The following is a 14158-nucleotide window of genomic DNA, read 5'->3' on the forward strand; positions in this document are numbered from 1 at the left end:
CCCCGTGATTCTTGCCACCTCTCCAGCCAGCATCAAGCCAGGCCTCGGCCTTTCCCACCGCACCCACCACCCGGGTTAGGTCTGCTCCACTGCCCAGGTTGCTCCTACTCGCTGCATCTTTACCTCCCACTCCCAGGTTGACCTTGCGGGGGTCCGGATCCTCCCGGAAGTCGGCAGTGAGCTTAAAGACCAGGACCGGCTGGGCCTGCGGAACCTCGGCGAACACAGACGGAGGCGCCATAGCAGGAGAGCTTGAGACAGGCGAGAGCTTCCACTCTGCGTCTGGAGCCACTGGGTCCGGTCTAGACACGGCGACTGGAGGAGACTCTCACCTTCACCTAGCCGGCAGGGGCGGGCCCGCGGCCTCCAATGGTCTAGCCGCGTTCGGAACTTGGCAACGCGGATAACCAATCGGGAGCTTCTGACGCAGAAAGGGCAGGAGGGAGGGGACGCTCTGAGCCAATCCAAGCAGAGAATCTTATCGGAGGCCAGTCATGATGCAACCAATGCACTGGGCGCCGGCAGAGAGGGACCCGGACTAGGGTTGATTGGCAGAGCGGACTCCTATGGCTGAGGGCCTGCTTCCGGGGCCTCCGGGGCTGGCGGGAGGAGCCGAGCGGCACGGGGAGCGGGAGGTGGCTTCCCTGACCTTCGAGGGCCCAGCGAGGAGGAAGGTGGCCGGAGGGAATTCCGGAGGATCGGCCTTCCGGCACTCAGGAGCAGGCGTTCTCCGGGCCGGGCCGGGCAGCGCGCGCCTTCCTGACCCCGGCTGGCAGCCAGATCCCCGGCGTCTGAGCGCTCGGGACGAAAAGTCCTTGGCCTGAACGTGCAGCTCCGGAGCGCACGCGGCGACCTTGACCATTCCTGCCCGCTGTTCTCCCCGAAGGAAATATGGGTGGGCCGCCTGCCGGTTTCAGGCAGGGGACATCCTACTAAAAGTGGGGGGGGGGGGGTGACCTTTCCTTACAAAGAGGGTCCTGGTCCTCAAGGACCTTCAGGATTTGGGCAAGGTGTCCCTCTCCAGCTTTGCTCCCCCGCACGCACTCAACCAGATCTTGCTGTCATCATCTGGCTGGTACCCAAACTGCCTCTTCTTTTAGTCTGGCTGTTCCTTCCTCCCCAGCTCCTCTCTCCACCGGGCGACCTTCAAGATCCCGAGTAAATAAATGCCTCCTTCATAAAGACTCTTCTTACCCCCCCCCACTCTGGTCAAAATCCTCCTCTCTTTTCCTGTGCTTCTGTACCTTGTTGGCAATATTACCATTTCAGAAAATGCCCTAGTTAAGAACCTAGCTCTGCACCCAGAACACCTAGCTTTAGATTCTAGCTCTGTCATTTACTGACAGGCAGGTTTTAGGCAAGTGACTTAACCTCTCTGTTCCTGCTCTGTAAAGTGGAGATACTAGTATTTTCCTTAGGGCTGTTGTAGGCATTATATGAGTTGATACATACAAAGTGTTTAGTTGCATATAGTAAGCACCCCCTAAATGTTAGTTAGCTGTTGTTGTCATTGCCCATCTGCCACACCCCTTGTAGATGGTAGAGATCTTTGGCTAGAGATCCTACCCTATATAAGTATCCCCTAGTGTTTTGCACTTAGTAAGCAATAAATGGTGGAAGGACACATCCATTCTCTTGGTGTTTCAGGAGAAAATAATACCCCAGCCTCTGTTCATTGATAATAATACAAATCTCAAAATGAATTTTCCACTCATAGTAACCAATACAAGCCAAAGAGACTTTGGACAGCACCTGCCAACCTTTGTTATCACCTGCTTTTTTCCAGGAGCTTTGACTCTGCTTTCAAAGCTAACTGCTCAGGGTGTTTCATTAATACTGCTTTCCTCTAAGATTGCAAGTTCAACACGGAAGGTGAAATGACAATGAACTGTTAGTAGTTCTAAAAGCAGAGGCAAAGGGCAACTGCTGAGAGGGGTGTTGTACAGCCCAGCCTTCCCAGAGTTTGAGAAGGATGATCTTCACAGCGTTGGCCAACAATATCATGGTCATTTCTTACGTCATTCCTGCAGGAAAAACAATCCGTGGTTACCTAAACATGATGAACTTAGCTAAGTCCAAATAAATATTTATTGACAATCTAAGCAGCTCCGTAACCAAGTCAAGGAGATAGGGGCAAAGAAAGTGACATCTGTAGTTTTTCTTCATGTCTTCATAATATCTGTTCTAAATTTTAGAAAGGGGCAAACAATTAACTGGGTGTAGCGGGAAGGGAAAATACATATCATGTGGGATCCAAGTCTCAAACATTTTCCTTGGTAATATTAGGTTCTTGGAGATTACATTCAGTTCCCTCTCTCTTGAGCCCTGCACCCCATCCCTCTACACAAAATGCCAATCTTGAAATAAACAAAATGCTTTCCAGGCCATTGCTAATTTTAACACTTTGACTTGGAATTGAGCAATGCTGCCTCCCTGCTGAATGGCTAGAACAAGCAAAAGACTCTTCAGAGGCAAACATTGCCCAAACAAGTAGGCAACCAGGCAAAGTGAGTGTCCAGGAAGAGAGCAGTAGAGTCAAAGGAAAGGAGGACTAGGATTCTCCTTGCCTCATGATTTGCTATGACTGTCATAGCATCCTCTCTACCAACTCCCTCCTGGCTTTTTTTCTTTCCCTTTTTCTTCAAAAGAATTGGGAGGGAGGAACTAGAAACCCACACAGCAACAGCTTCATCTGGAATGAATTCTTGTAGAATATACTTGCCTGGAAATTGGAAGTGTTCAGAGCTGAGCAGCGCTGCCCCAAGCATAAGAGGCAGTCCAGGCCAGGTCAGCCATGGACACTGCACAGACCTCTAACCAAACCCAAACCTGCTTATTGTATTCAGTTTTGCCCCTGATACCCTGAAGGTCTAAACTTAGGAACAAGTCGGGAGAGGGAGGAGTTTTTCACACTTTGTACTCAAGGGCAAAATGCCTCAGAATAGTTACATTTAGGTGTATGCTGTCACTAAGGGTAGGATATTATTCAAAAGCTGACTTGTGTGCTGAATGAGTATTTCTCTAGAAGCCAAACCTGCAATCTGTTCAGAATCACTGTGTGGCTGAGTAGTGGCCAATAAGATAAGCATAGAGCCCCTAAGGCGGTGGTGTTCTCGGCTGGGTGGCATTTACTCTTGCTGAGGAAGGTGATCACTTATCAACCTCATCCTTCAAATTAACTGGCTTGTTTCCTAGGCACGCCTTAGTGGAACAATCAGCTCCTTTCGCTTCTCTTCTCTCACTTCATTCCTTCCTCCTGTATGTAGGACTCTTCTCCCCACCTACACACATGGAGGGACCAAGTGAGGGTCTGTTGGTCCTTCCTACCCATAGAAGTGTATGTGCAATGAGGTCTGAAGTACACAGCAGCTAACCTTAGTTCCTGAACCAGGCACCACATGGGCAGAACTTTTTTTTAAAGCTGCTGAGACCTTTGTACAACAGAGATATCAATTGGATGACAACTGTCGATGGTTTTATCTACTTGCTGGCCATAATTCAGTTCCAGGGTACCATTTAGAAACTCCTGTGCTGGTGCACCTGGCTAGCTCAGTCAGTGGAGCATGTAACTCTCGATCTCGGGGTTTTTGAGTTCAAGCCCATAGCGGGTACAGAGATTACTTAAGAATAAAATCTTTAAAGGGGCACCTGGGTGGCTCAGTTGGTTAAGCATCTGACTCTTGACCTCAGCTCAGGTCTTGATCCCAGGGTCTTGATCTCAAGCCCCATGTTGGACTCCACGCATGGAGCCTGCTTAAAAAAATAAAATCTTTAGAAGAAATTGTTGTGCTGTAGAGTGTTGGTACTTAAGAAGCAGTATAGCTTCTTGTGGTTAAAAGCATGGCCTCTAGAACTAGTTTTCTCTGCATGCCTCAGTTTCCTCCCCTCGTCTATAAAATGGGGATAATAACAGTTCTACCTCATGGGGTTGCTGTGAGGATAAAATGATGTACTTTTAAAAAGACTTATTTAGGGGCACCTGGGTGGCTCAGTGGGTTAAGTCACTGCCTCCGGCTCAGGTCATGATCTCAGGGTCTTGGGATGGAGCCCCACGTCGGGCTCTCTGCCCAGCGGGGAGTCTGCGTCCTCCTCTCTCTCTGCCTGCCTCTGCCTGCTTATGATCTCTCTCTCTCTCTCTCTGTCAAATAAATAAATAAATAAGTCTTTTTAAAAAAAGACTTATTTATTTATTTGAGAGAGAGAGAGCAAGCGTGATCAGGGAGAGGCGCAGAGAAAGAGAGAGGGAGAGAAGCAGACTCTCCACTGAGTGTGGAGTCTGATGCGGGGCTCTATCCCACAACTCTGACATCATGACCCAAGCCGAAATCAAGAATCGGACACTCACAGGTGCCTGGGTGACTCAGTTGGTTAAGCATCTGCCTTCAGCTCAGTTCATGATCCCAGTGTCCTGGGATCAAGTCCCGCATCACACTCCCTGCTTAGCAGGAAGCCTGCTTCTCCCTTTCTCACTCCCTCTGCTTGTGTTCCCTCTCTCAATGTGTCTCTCTGTCAAATAAACAAGTAAAAGCTTTAAAAAAAAAAAAGAGTCAGACACTCACACCCAAGTGCCTCAGAATTAAGTGATTTAATAGAAAACACTTTGAATTTTACAGGACACTTACTAAATACTCAGTATGTTCTCAGTCACCATCATCATCATCATCATCATCATCATCACAGATGTTGTTTACAAGCACTTGCCTTTGAGACTTGTTTCGTTTGTTCATTGAAAGACAGCTGCCTAGTAAAATAATGCATCTGCTTTTCACATACAATCAAATTCTAGTTTGATTACTAGTCAACTAGTCCCTTTACTAGTCTTGAAACTTGGAATAAGTTTCTAAAATTGGGACAAAAAGGGGCGCCTGGGTGGCTCAGTGGGTTAAGCCTCTGCCTATAGCTCAGGTCATGATCTCAAGGTCCTGGGATCGAGCCCTGCATCAGGCTCTCTGCTCATGCTTCCCTTCCTCTCTCTCTGCCTGTTTCTCTGCCTACTTGTGATCCCTGTCTGTCAAACAAATAAATCAAATCTTAAAAAAAAAAAAAGTATAAAATTGGGACAAAAAGATTTTTGCTTAGTGTTGACACACACACTTTTAACACACTTGTAGAAATTATTGCTATTATTTTATTTTGATGATGTTGTTGATGATGATGATTACTATAGAGATTACACTTTGGTCCCTGGATAGCTATAGGGTATTAGTTAGGTGAACTCCAAAATCTCTCTGTTCTGTCCTCTTGCACGCATATTCTCTGGAATTTTTTTTAAAGATGAAAAAGAAAGCAAAGAACACAAGTTCTTAAATATTTAGAGTCTTCCAAAAAGTCTTTGTAGAGATCTGTAAAATCTCAAAGAAGGTGTTTTTGAAATGCTGTTCCACTACTCTCAACTTTTCAAGGTGACTATTGCCTCCTGCCAGAAAACACAAAGGAAATTGATAACTTTAGCAAAAAGCAAATGAAAACACTTCAAGCAACAGAAGAATAGGAAGTCTGCAGACTTTAAGTCATAAGAAAAGTTCCTTTCCTTGCCCTGTTTTTCCCTAAATGCAGCACAAATACAGCCTCTTACTTCTAGAGCAAGGTGTTAAGCTTTCCTCTGTGCCTCCCACCCCAAGATGAGATATTCCTTTTTTGTTGGGTATGTCCTAACGTCCTATGCTTTGATGCAAGATGAAGGTAGGTGAAGAGATAATGAAGGGAACACATTCAATGGGTTTGCCAAAAACAAATTTCTTTTAAACAACTCCTAAAAGGATAGTCTAACGCAGAGTGGTATTATCTTAATCCATTCCACATAGCTCTTGAGGATAAAGGAGAGTATCGCTAAATTTCAACATCCAGCAGTAGAGGGCAGCACTGCCCTTCTTTTGCAAAATGCTGAGCGCTCCTAAGGAAAATAAAAAAGACACTCTTGACCACCGTGTCTGTGTGTTTACTTTTACCTAATGTTTTAGAAAAAGAAACTATTAGAGTCTTTTTCTTATTGTTTAGGTGATTAGGTGGAAAGAACGTCAGAGCCTGTATTGCCTTGAAGTAAATGGTGAAAAACACAGAATATGCTCAGGATATGGGTTCTGTCTAGCAAAGATAAACAGTAGCTTGACCCTGGGCAATCAGATAGGATTATTGTTATGAACAGACCTAATTCTCCTGCACTTTCTGGGTAGAAGTCAATCTACTGAACTAGCAGGATGTGGTTTTAAAAATGTGTGTAATTCATATGGTCTTAGCCCAGATAACTAATTTTAAATCAGGATTCGCAGATTTTATTTGGCTGTCTGTGTTAGTAAGGAATGTCTTTCATGGGACCATAGTTGGCTAAAGGACTGTGTGTATATAGCAATAAAACTGAAGGCTCGTGTGCTAATCCTCATTTTATTGCACTATGATGTGAGTTTCTCTGCCCAGTAGTAACAAGAAAAAAATAATCTGTTATTTTGTACTAAAAGTTACTTGATGCTCCTTGGCAGGATGACAGAGAGGAGAGAATAATCTTAACTTTAGCAAATACATAACCGTGGTATCCCTAGCACATCTGGGTTCTGCTCTAACCCTCAAAACTTCGTTGGCAGCAGATCTTCAGTGCCTATTCAAATCAATTCCACCAGGAGTAAGAGCTGGAAGACAGAGCCTAGTTCCCAGCTCTATGTGAACCTGGAAAAATTATAACCTCTGAGCCTCTGTTTCCTCATCTGTTAAACAGAGATAATGCCTCTGAGATCTAGTAAAAGGGTCAATTTAGAAACTATGAAAATGCTTTGAACGCCATTGAAGTAGCTAATGAATATTTCTATTACTGTAGCCCAAAGAGATTCCTGCCTTTTCTATAAATAAGATGGTGTGTCTTTTCTCTGCCTGTGGTGACATTATATTACCTGAGATGGTTCGTTTTCACGGGTACTTGAGTTTTTCCTCCAACTAGACTGCTTGTGAGTTCCTTGAGAACTGAAACCATCAACTGTACTTCCTGGTATCCTCTATGAGAATATATTTGGTACCCAATAAGTACTCAAATATGTGCTGCTTGATTAAAAGCAAAAACCACAACAATGCAGAATTAACTTTTTATTGAATCATAGTTAAAACACACACACATAATGTAAAATTGACCATCTTGACCATCTTAAAGTGTGTATACAGTAGTATTAACTATATGCGTATTGTCGAGCAACAGATCTCTAGAACTTTTTAATCACAGTTATTTCTATTTCAATTTAGTTATTCTTAATAACTATCTTCCACATCTCATGATGTCCCAAGTGCTTCTCTATTGATTAGGCAAAAATAGGAAAAAAAAATTATAGTACTGTCCCTTTGTGGCTAGGGATGTATGGAACAAGCTTATCAAGACTCCCACTCTTTTAAATCCTTCCTGCCCTCATTGAGATTCTGCTTTAGTCTCTCTCTAATCCACAGGTAAGTCATTTTCTACAAATTTGGGATCATACGCCAGAAAGGGAGTGCCTCTGTAAAATGCTTCTATAAATTGTGTTCACGAGTCATTCACATCTAACATATAATTAAGCATTTGTATAAAGGAAACTATTACATTACAATAGCAACACTTGCTAATTATTTGGTTTATCAGAATATGTGACTTTTGTTAACGACTGAAAATAAAGTGCTATTTTAAATAGTTAATAGTATCATAGTAACATTTTAATTTAGCTGGTATGGGGAGGACTGGGAAAATGTCCTCCAAAAAGACTGCTTTGGCTATCGGTCTATGTACTGTTTGGGCTCTCTGAGGACAGTGTGACAATACTGAACTCTCAGTATGTGGTTTTAGAAACTGCATCTTCTCAGCACAGAGTTTCATCTAAAGTGACTGCTGATTATCATGTCAAATTCATTTGTGGTAAAAAGTTTGGTTTTCTCTTTTCCACCAAGTGAAAACAAAAATAAACTTTAGGTGGATTGAAGGTGTAAACATTTTAAGCTATGAACAAACTATGGAAAATAAAGGAGATTTTTTAAAATGATATTAGGGTAGAAGAGACTTTCCCCATCATGACATAATCTCAGAAGCCATAAAGATAAAAATTGACGTTGTGTGGCAATAGATACCATAAATAGAAATATGATGACTTGGAAAAATTTTCTGGAATATGTTTATCATGCATAATCACACCTGTTATATGCTCAGTGCTTCCTTGTATTGATAGAAAAATGAATTAAGGATATAAAAAAATCAATCAAGACAGAATAAATACAAATGGCCAATAAACATACCAAAAAATCATCCTTATTACTAAATTGAAACCCACCAATTCCTCCATTTTTGTTCATTAGACTGATAAAAACTAAAAATATTGGTAAATGATGTCATTGAGAATGCAGGAGAAAAGGCACTCTTGTGCGCTATTGGTGAGGGTGTTGACAGATGAAATGCTTTCTTACACTGCATTTTGGCAAAATCACTCAAGATTAAAATGGACATATCATTTTACCAAGCAAGTTCTCCTCTAGGAATCTATCTGAACGAAGTTTATACAAGTTTGACAAGATAGGCAGGTACAGAGGTAAACAGCTGTGCATTGCAACATTGCTTTAATAGAAAAATACTAGGGGTGCCTGGCTGGTTCAGTCATTAAGCATATGCCTTCAGCTCAGATCACCATCCCAGGGCCCTGGGATGGAGCCCCACATCTGGCTCCCTGCTTGGCAGGAAGCCTGCTTCTCCCTCTCCCACTTCCACTGCTTCTGTTCCCTCTCTTGCTCTGTTTCTCTCTCTGTCCAATAAATAAATATTTTAAAAAAAGAAAAATACTAAATGACAGAATTTCCAACAAATGTGTCATTTTATAGTGTAAAAAAAATCAAGTTCTTACTGAAAACATAACAGATTTGAAAGAGATTTCACAAGGATACAAAATTAAGATTAGTCTCTAACAATGATAATTAGAACAGGAAGAAAAATCGTTGTCCAAAGCACTACAGATATTACCATTTAAAACTTCGGAAGTTATGAGGAACTACTTTCACTAAAGAGCAACATTGTGTGCTATAGTTTAGAGTTAATCTGGAAATCGAGAGAACTATCAAAAATCACATATTAATAAAATAGTGATTTTTAAAAATATAAATCCCAGACTGTGTATCCCAGGACCTAAAGAAAACAGTTCCCGGCACCTAGTAGACAATAAATACTGGCTGAATGAATGAATGAATGACAGTGACACTTCCATCAGGGTTGTCCTAAGACTTGATGTAAAACTGCCTAAGGATTGTTGATATATGACAAGTGTTTGGGAGATAAGAGTTCACTACTTTCCTGGAGGCCTATTGGTGCTTAATAATTGCCTGGCACATTATAAGAGTTTGTTTATTTAAAACTATGTATATAGTGCTTCCCATATGCCAGGTACTGTTTTAAGTGCTTTACAAACACTAACTCATTCAAATGACAAGAAGCTGAAGTAGCTGGTCTTATCATCCCACTTAAAAGATGAAGCAATGGAAGCAAAAAGCAATTGAGCGATTCTCCCAAGATGGCACCGCTGGACAACGGTGGGAATATGAACACAGATAGTCTAGCTTCAGGCCCCTGCCCCACTGTGCCATATTTACTGGTCATGTGAGAAAAATTTATCCAATGAAAAAATGAATGTTACTGCTTTTAGAAATTATATTGTGTTTTTCATCTAGGGATCTCAGAATATTTTATATTAAATCATACCTGAAAGTTAACCTTGCAACTTCCCTTTGAAGGAGACCATATTTTAAAAACATTTTAAAATGTATTATGAGTTTGGGGCGCCTGGGTTGCTCAGTGGGTTAAAACCTCTGCCTTTGGCTCAGGTCATGATCTCAGGGTCCTGAGATCGAGTGCCACATCGGGCTCTCTGCTCAGCGGGGAGCCTGCTTCCTCCTCTCTCTGTGCCTGCCTCTCTGCCTACTAGTGATCTCTGTCAAATAAAATAAAATAAAATAAAATAACGTATTACGAGTTCATGAATTGTGTTTGAAAAGACCATGGGCGGGCCTTGTTCCTGGTGATGAAGTCACTATATTTGCTTTCTGATGTCACAGAATTTCCATACAACAGTTTAAAGTTCTGAGCATAAAGACACCTTGTTGTAGAAATGGACTAACGCATTGGCTCTCCTTTCCAATTGGATCTCTTCTTTCCAATTAGGAATCCTTCTGTACTAGGCTTTGTAGACTTTTTTTTTTTTTTAAGATTTTATTCATTTATTTGACAGAAAGAGAAATCACAAGTAGGCAGAGAGGCAGGCTAGAGAGAGGGAGAATCAGGCTCCCCACTGAGCAAAGAGCCTGATGTGGGGCTCGATTCCAGGACCCTGAGATCATAACCTGAGCTGAAAGCAGAGGCTTAAACAACTGAGTCACCCAGGCGCCCTAGGCTTTGTAGACTTCTTGAGATATTTTTGTTTGTTTTAGTTTTAATCTAATTTAACTTCATCTCATAACATCATACCACTGTTTCTTTTTCATGATTTATTCATTCATATATTCAATTCATTTAATTAATATTTATTGACCATCTACTATCTGCCAGGCATAGCACTGGGTGTTAAGGATAACATGGTGAACAAAAGCAGTCCTCGTCCTCATGGTTTCTCTAATCTGATGGGTAAGACAGATAACAAGAACACTGCATACATGAAATTATGAACATCACAGCCATGAGAAGGGCGACATAGCTTTGTGGAAAAGGCACATGAGAGTATACGAAACGGGAAATGAATCTAGGTGAGGTCAGCTCTTTCCCTCTCAGAATGTTTCCTCCAGCCTAGATGTCATTCCTCTTCTACTTCCCATCTCAGCAGCACCTCTTCGATCCTACAGCTCGCACATATTAATCTTCAATTTATAGAATCCATCTTGACAGCTAATATATTGAAGAGAAAATGACCCATTAAAAATAATACCTTTATTACATCATTATTGCTTCTAGCTCTTTTGTTCCAAAAGACAAAAACAAAAGAGGTCATTTTAAAAAATCTAATTTCCATTAGTAAGATGTATTTTTTACTTTGAAGATTGAATTGGTTTCATTAAATGATACATGAACATGTCCCTGTTTAGGGCATGGAATTCTAGGATGAGGGCTTCCTGGCTTAGCTGATGCAGAAGACAGGTTTCTTCCCCACCTGTATTCCCTCTCCCTTTGCTGGTCAGTCTGATGACACCCTATGTTTGCTGCTGGATTGGGTTCCCCGTTGTATTTAGCTCATTACCGTTTACCTACATGTTTATTAATCAGAGTGTGGTCCTCGGACAGCTGTGTGGACCGGTGGCGTTGGTGTCATGTAGGTGCTTGTTAGAAATGCAAAATCTCTGTCCCCACCCCAGACCTACTAAGGCAGGATCTGCATATAGAAAAGATCCCCAGATTTTTTTCTAAGCACATTAAAATTGAGAAGCATCATTTTATCCCTATTAGCTTCCAAGAATGTAAAATGGACAAGGTCATTCCTGCCCAGCCCACCTTGTTACAGCTTTGAATTAAAGAGGCTCTGAGATTTCAAAAAAACAAAACAAAAGACACTTTCAAGAGATAAAAATGCTATGTAACTATTAAACATCAGATTTAACACTATTTTCACCTAGACAACTTGATTTATTAAACCTGTTTTCAGAGGAAACAAAGATTACTCCTGACCATTAGATGGACTCTGTTCCTATAAAAATTGGTTGCACTATCTTAAAATACCCCAGCATTCTGTTCTATTTTGTGTAATGTATAGATCAATGATCCTTGCTGCACATGAGAATTTTCAGATTTTTTTTCTGAAAATCCAAAGCCTGAGCCCTACTCTCAAAGATTATCTGATTCAGTGGGTCTGTGGTACAGCTTGGACAGATATACTTTTTTAAGGTTCCCCAGGTAAATCCAAGGTACTGCTAGGGTCCAGAATCCTTGACAGAAATAATAAGAGATGAAGAGAGTTAGACCTATGGTGTAATAAACATAGAAGTAGCAACTGCAATTGTTTTTAGGAATTCATTCTACAAGAATATGTGTGCAAAGATGTATGTGCACAGAGCCTTGTTGCAGCATTTTTTTTTTAAGATTTCATTTATATTTATTTGACAGACAGAGATCACAAGTAGTCAGAGAGGCAGGCAGAGAGAGAGAGGGGGGAAGCAGATTCCCTGCTGAGCAGAGAGCCCGATGCGGGGGCTTGATCCCAGGACCCTGGGATCATGACCTGAACCGAAGGCAGAGGCTTTAACCCACTGAGCCACCCAGGCGCCCCTGCAGCATTATTTGTAAGAACAAACGTATGGGAAATGATTTTAATGTCCATCAATTAGCAAATGATCACGTAAGCAGGACGCATCTGTATAATACAATAATACAATACTGTGCTAATGTTAACGTGAATGAGGAAGACAAACCTCCTGCCATGAGAATATCTCCAAGATACATATTATGAAAATTTTAAAAGTTACCTGACAATATGTGATAAATGATCTCATTCATGGGAAAAAACAAGTGTGCATATATACATACATGGATATGTCACTGTTTAGAAAGATCACTGAAGGATACTTACCCATCTGCTGACAGTGGTTACCTCTCGGAATAAGAATGGGTGGTTAGGGGACTTTTCATTCTGTAAACTTCTAAATATTTTACAAGAATGTATCCATGTGCTCCTTATGTAAGTACTCAAAATACATTCCAGGGCTGCTGGCTGTCATACCATCTGTAATCCTGGATAATAGACTATTTAAACTAATTATTTTAATATCATAATCTTGAATATAATTGTATAATAAATAGTACAGTGGCTGACAAAAAGAAAACAGATCTATAATACCCACACAACACAAATACGGCTGGGACATCGAGCATTTCTGGTATTCGACCTGTCACTTCTCAACTCTGAGATGACTGGAATTATGTTGTTCGGACCCCTCAAGATCCCATCCCATCCGATGTTCTACTTGACACTGACTCTGAGGACCGCTCTAGTTCCTTGAGTTAAGAACCCCTCCAGGCAAGCGGATCCCACTTCTAGAAGGATCTCTATATTCGCATTCTGTAACTTCTGCCTTGCCCAGCCCTAGAAATCATGAAGGACAGAAGGCCGCCTACAGCTCAGCCTTGCTGAGAGCCAGGCCTCCTCCATTTTAGGTCATAGGGAAGAGCGGGCAGTAGTAGGAGGGCTGTGCGTCCTGTCTCAGGAAAGAGTCTCCAAGCCGGCTGGGACAGCTCTTCCTCTTTGAAATGGTGAGTAATCCCTGGAAGTGTGTAATGAGAGAAATTGCTTACGAATCTGCCTCTCTCAGCCCCAGGCCACTTCTTGCTCTCTGAGAGAAACAGAAGGATTTTACACTAATAGCATTGGGATAAAGTCGGCGTGGAGGCCACCTGACAAAGAGCAAGCTTCCAGCCCGGAGTGGGGCCCTGCTGACAGCTCCTTAGAAACTGTCTCTCTCCCAAGCCCCCTTTCATTACTTCAAGTTCCAGAATCTGACAGAGTTTGATGGGGAAAACAAGGCAAGAACATCCCCTGCGGCAACCAAGTCCCCACTGATCTCTCTGTGTCTGACAAGGAGAGTCGATGTCACCTACAAAATGTCTCCCTCACCTGAGCCGTGTGCCCTAACGGGCCCTGTGGGAAGGATCCCAGCAAGACCCTCCTACCCCAACTTAGACTTCTCTGGAAAGAAAATCTTTGTAACCAGACAGTTCCTGGAATCCAAATGCCCCCTCTAGTCCCCAGAAAAGTGCGTAACATCTCAGGACTCCAAGGCAGTTACGCTTTGATTTACAAAAGTCTTTTCCGGGTTACACACTCCATGTGGTCTTTGAGAGCTGGGGACCGTCTGAGATCTGAGAAGTCAGTCTGCAATTCCGAGCAGAGTGTCTGGAACTCCAGCCTTGCCAAATTACCAGAAGGGGGTGGTGTGAAGAAACCAAACGCCACTGTGCTCCAGACTGCAATGAGAAAACACGCTGGGGGCTCTCCAACAGTAAACCCACCTCAGAAACATCTCTGAAGTTCATTTAAAATGCAGATCCTGACTCAAAAGGTCGGGGGTGGGTCCAAGGAATCTGCATTTTACAAACTCTCTAGGGGAGTCTGGATGAAGGTGATCCCGGGACCCCACTTTGAGAAACACTGCTGCTACCGTGCCAGCACCTCCAGCCAGGGCTCGTAATGGCACACTT

The 14158-nt window shown here is 42.5% G+C and overlaps 1 protein-coding gene across 1 annotated transcript in view; it reads right to left on the reverse strand.

Annotated features, from left to right (window-relative positions):
• GOT1 (glutamic-oxaloacetic transaminase 1) overlaps positions 1-342 on the reverse strand; it is a 32474-nt gene extending 32132 nt beyond the window's left edge. Inside the window, exon 1 of the mRNA XM_047702642.1 lies at positions 124-342. Within this exon, the coding sequence (XP_047558598.1) occupies positions 124-241 (118 nt within the window). The 5' untranslated portion in view covers positions 242-342. The remainder of the gene's footprint in view (positions 1-123) is intronic.
• Between the last annotated feature and the right edge of the window lie 13816 nt (positions 343-14158).

The sequence above is a fragment of the Lutra lutra genome, chromosome 14, assembly GCF_902655055.1.
Source record: "Lutra lutra chromosome 14, mLutLut1.2, whole genome shotgun sequence".
Classification (NCBI taxonomy): Eukaryota; Metazoa; Chordata; class Mammalia; order Carnivora; family Mustelidae; genus Lutra; species Lutra lutra.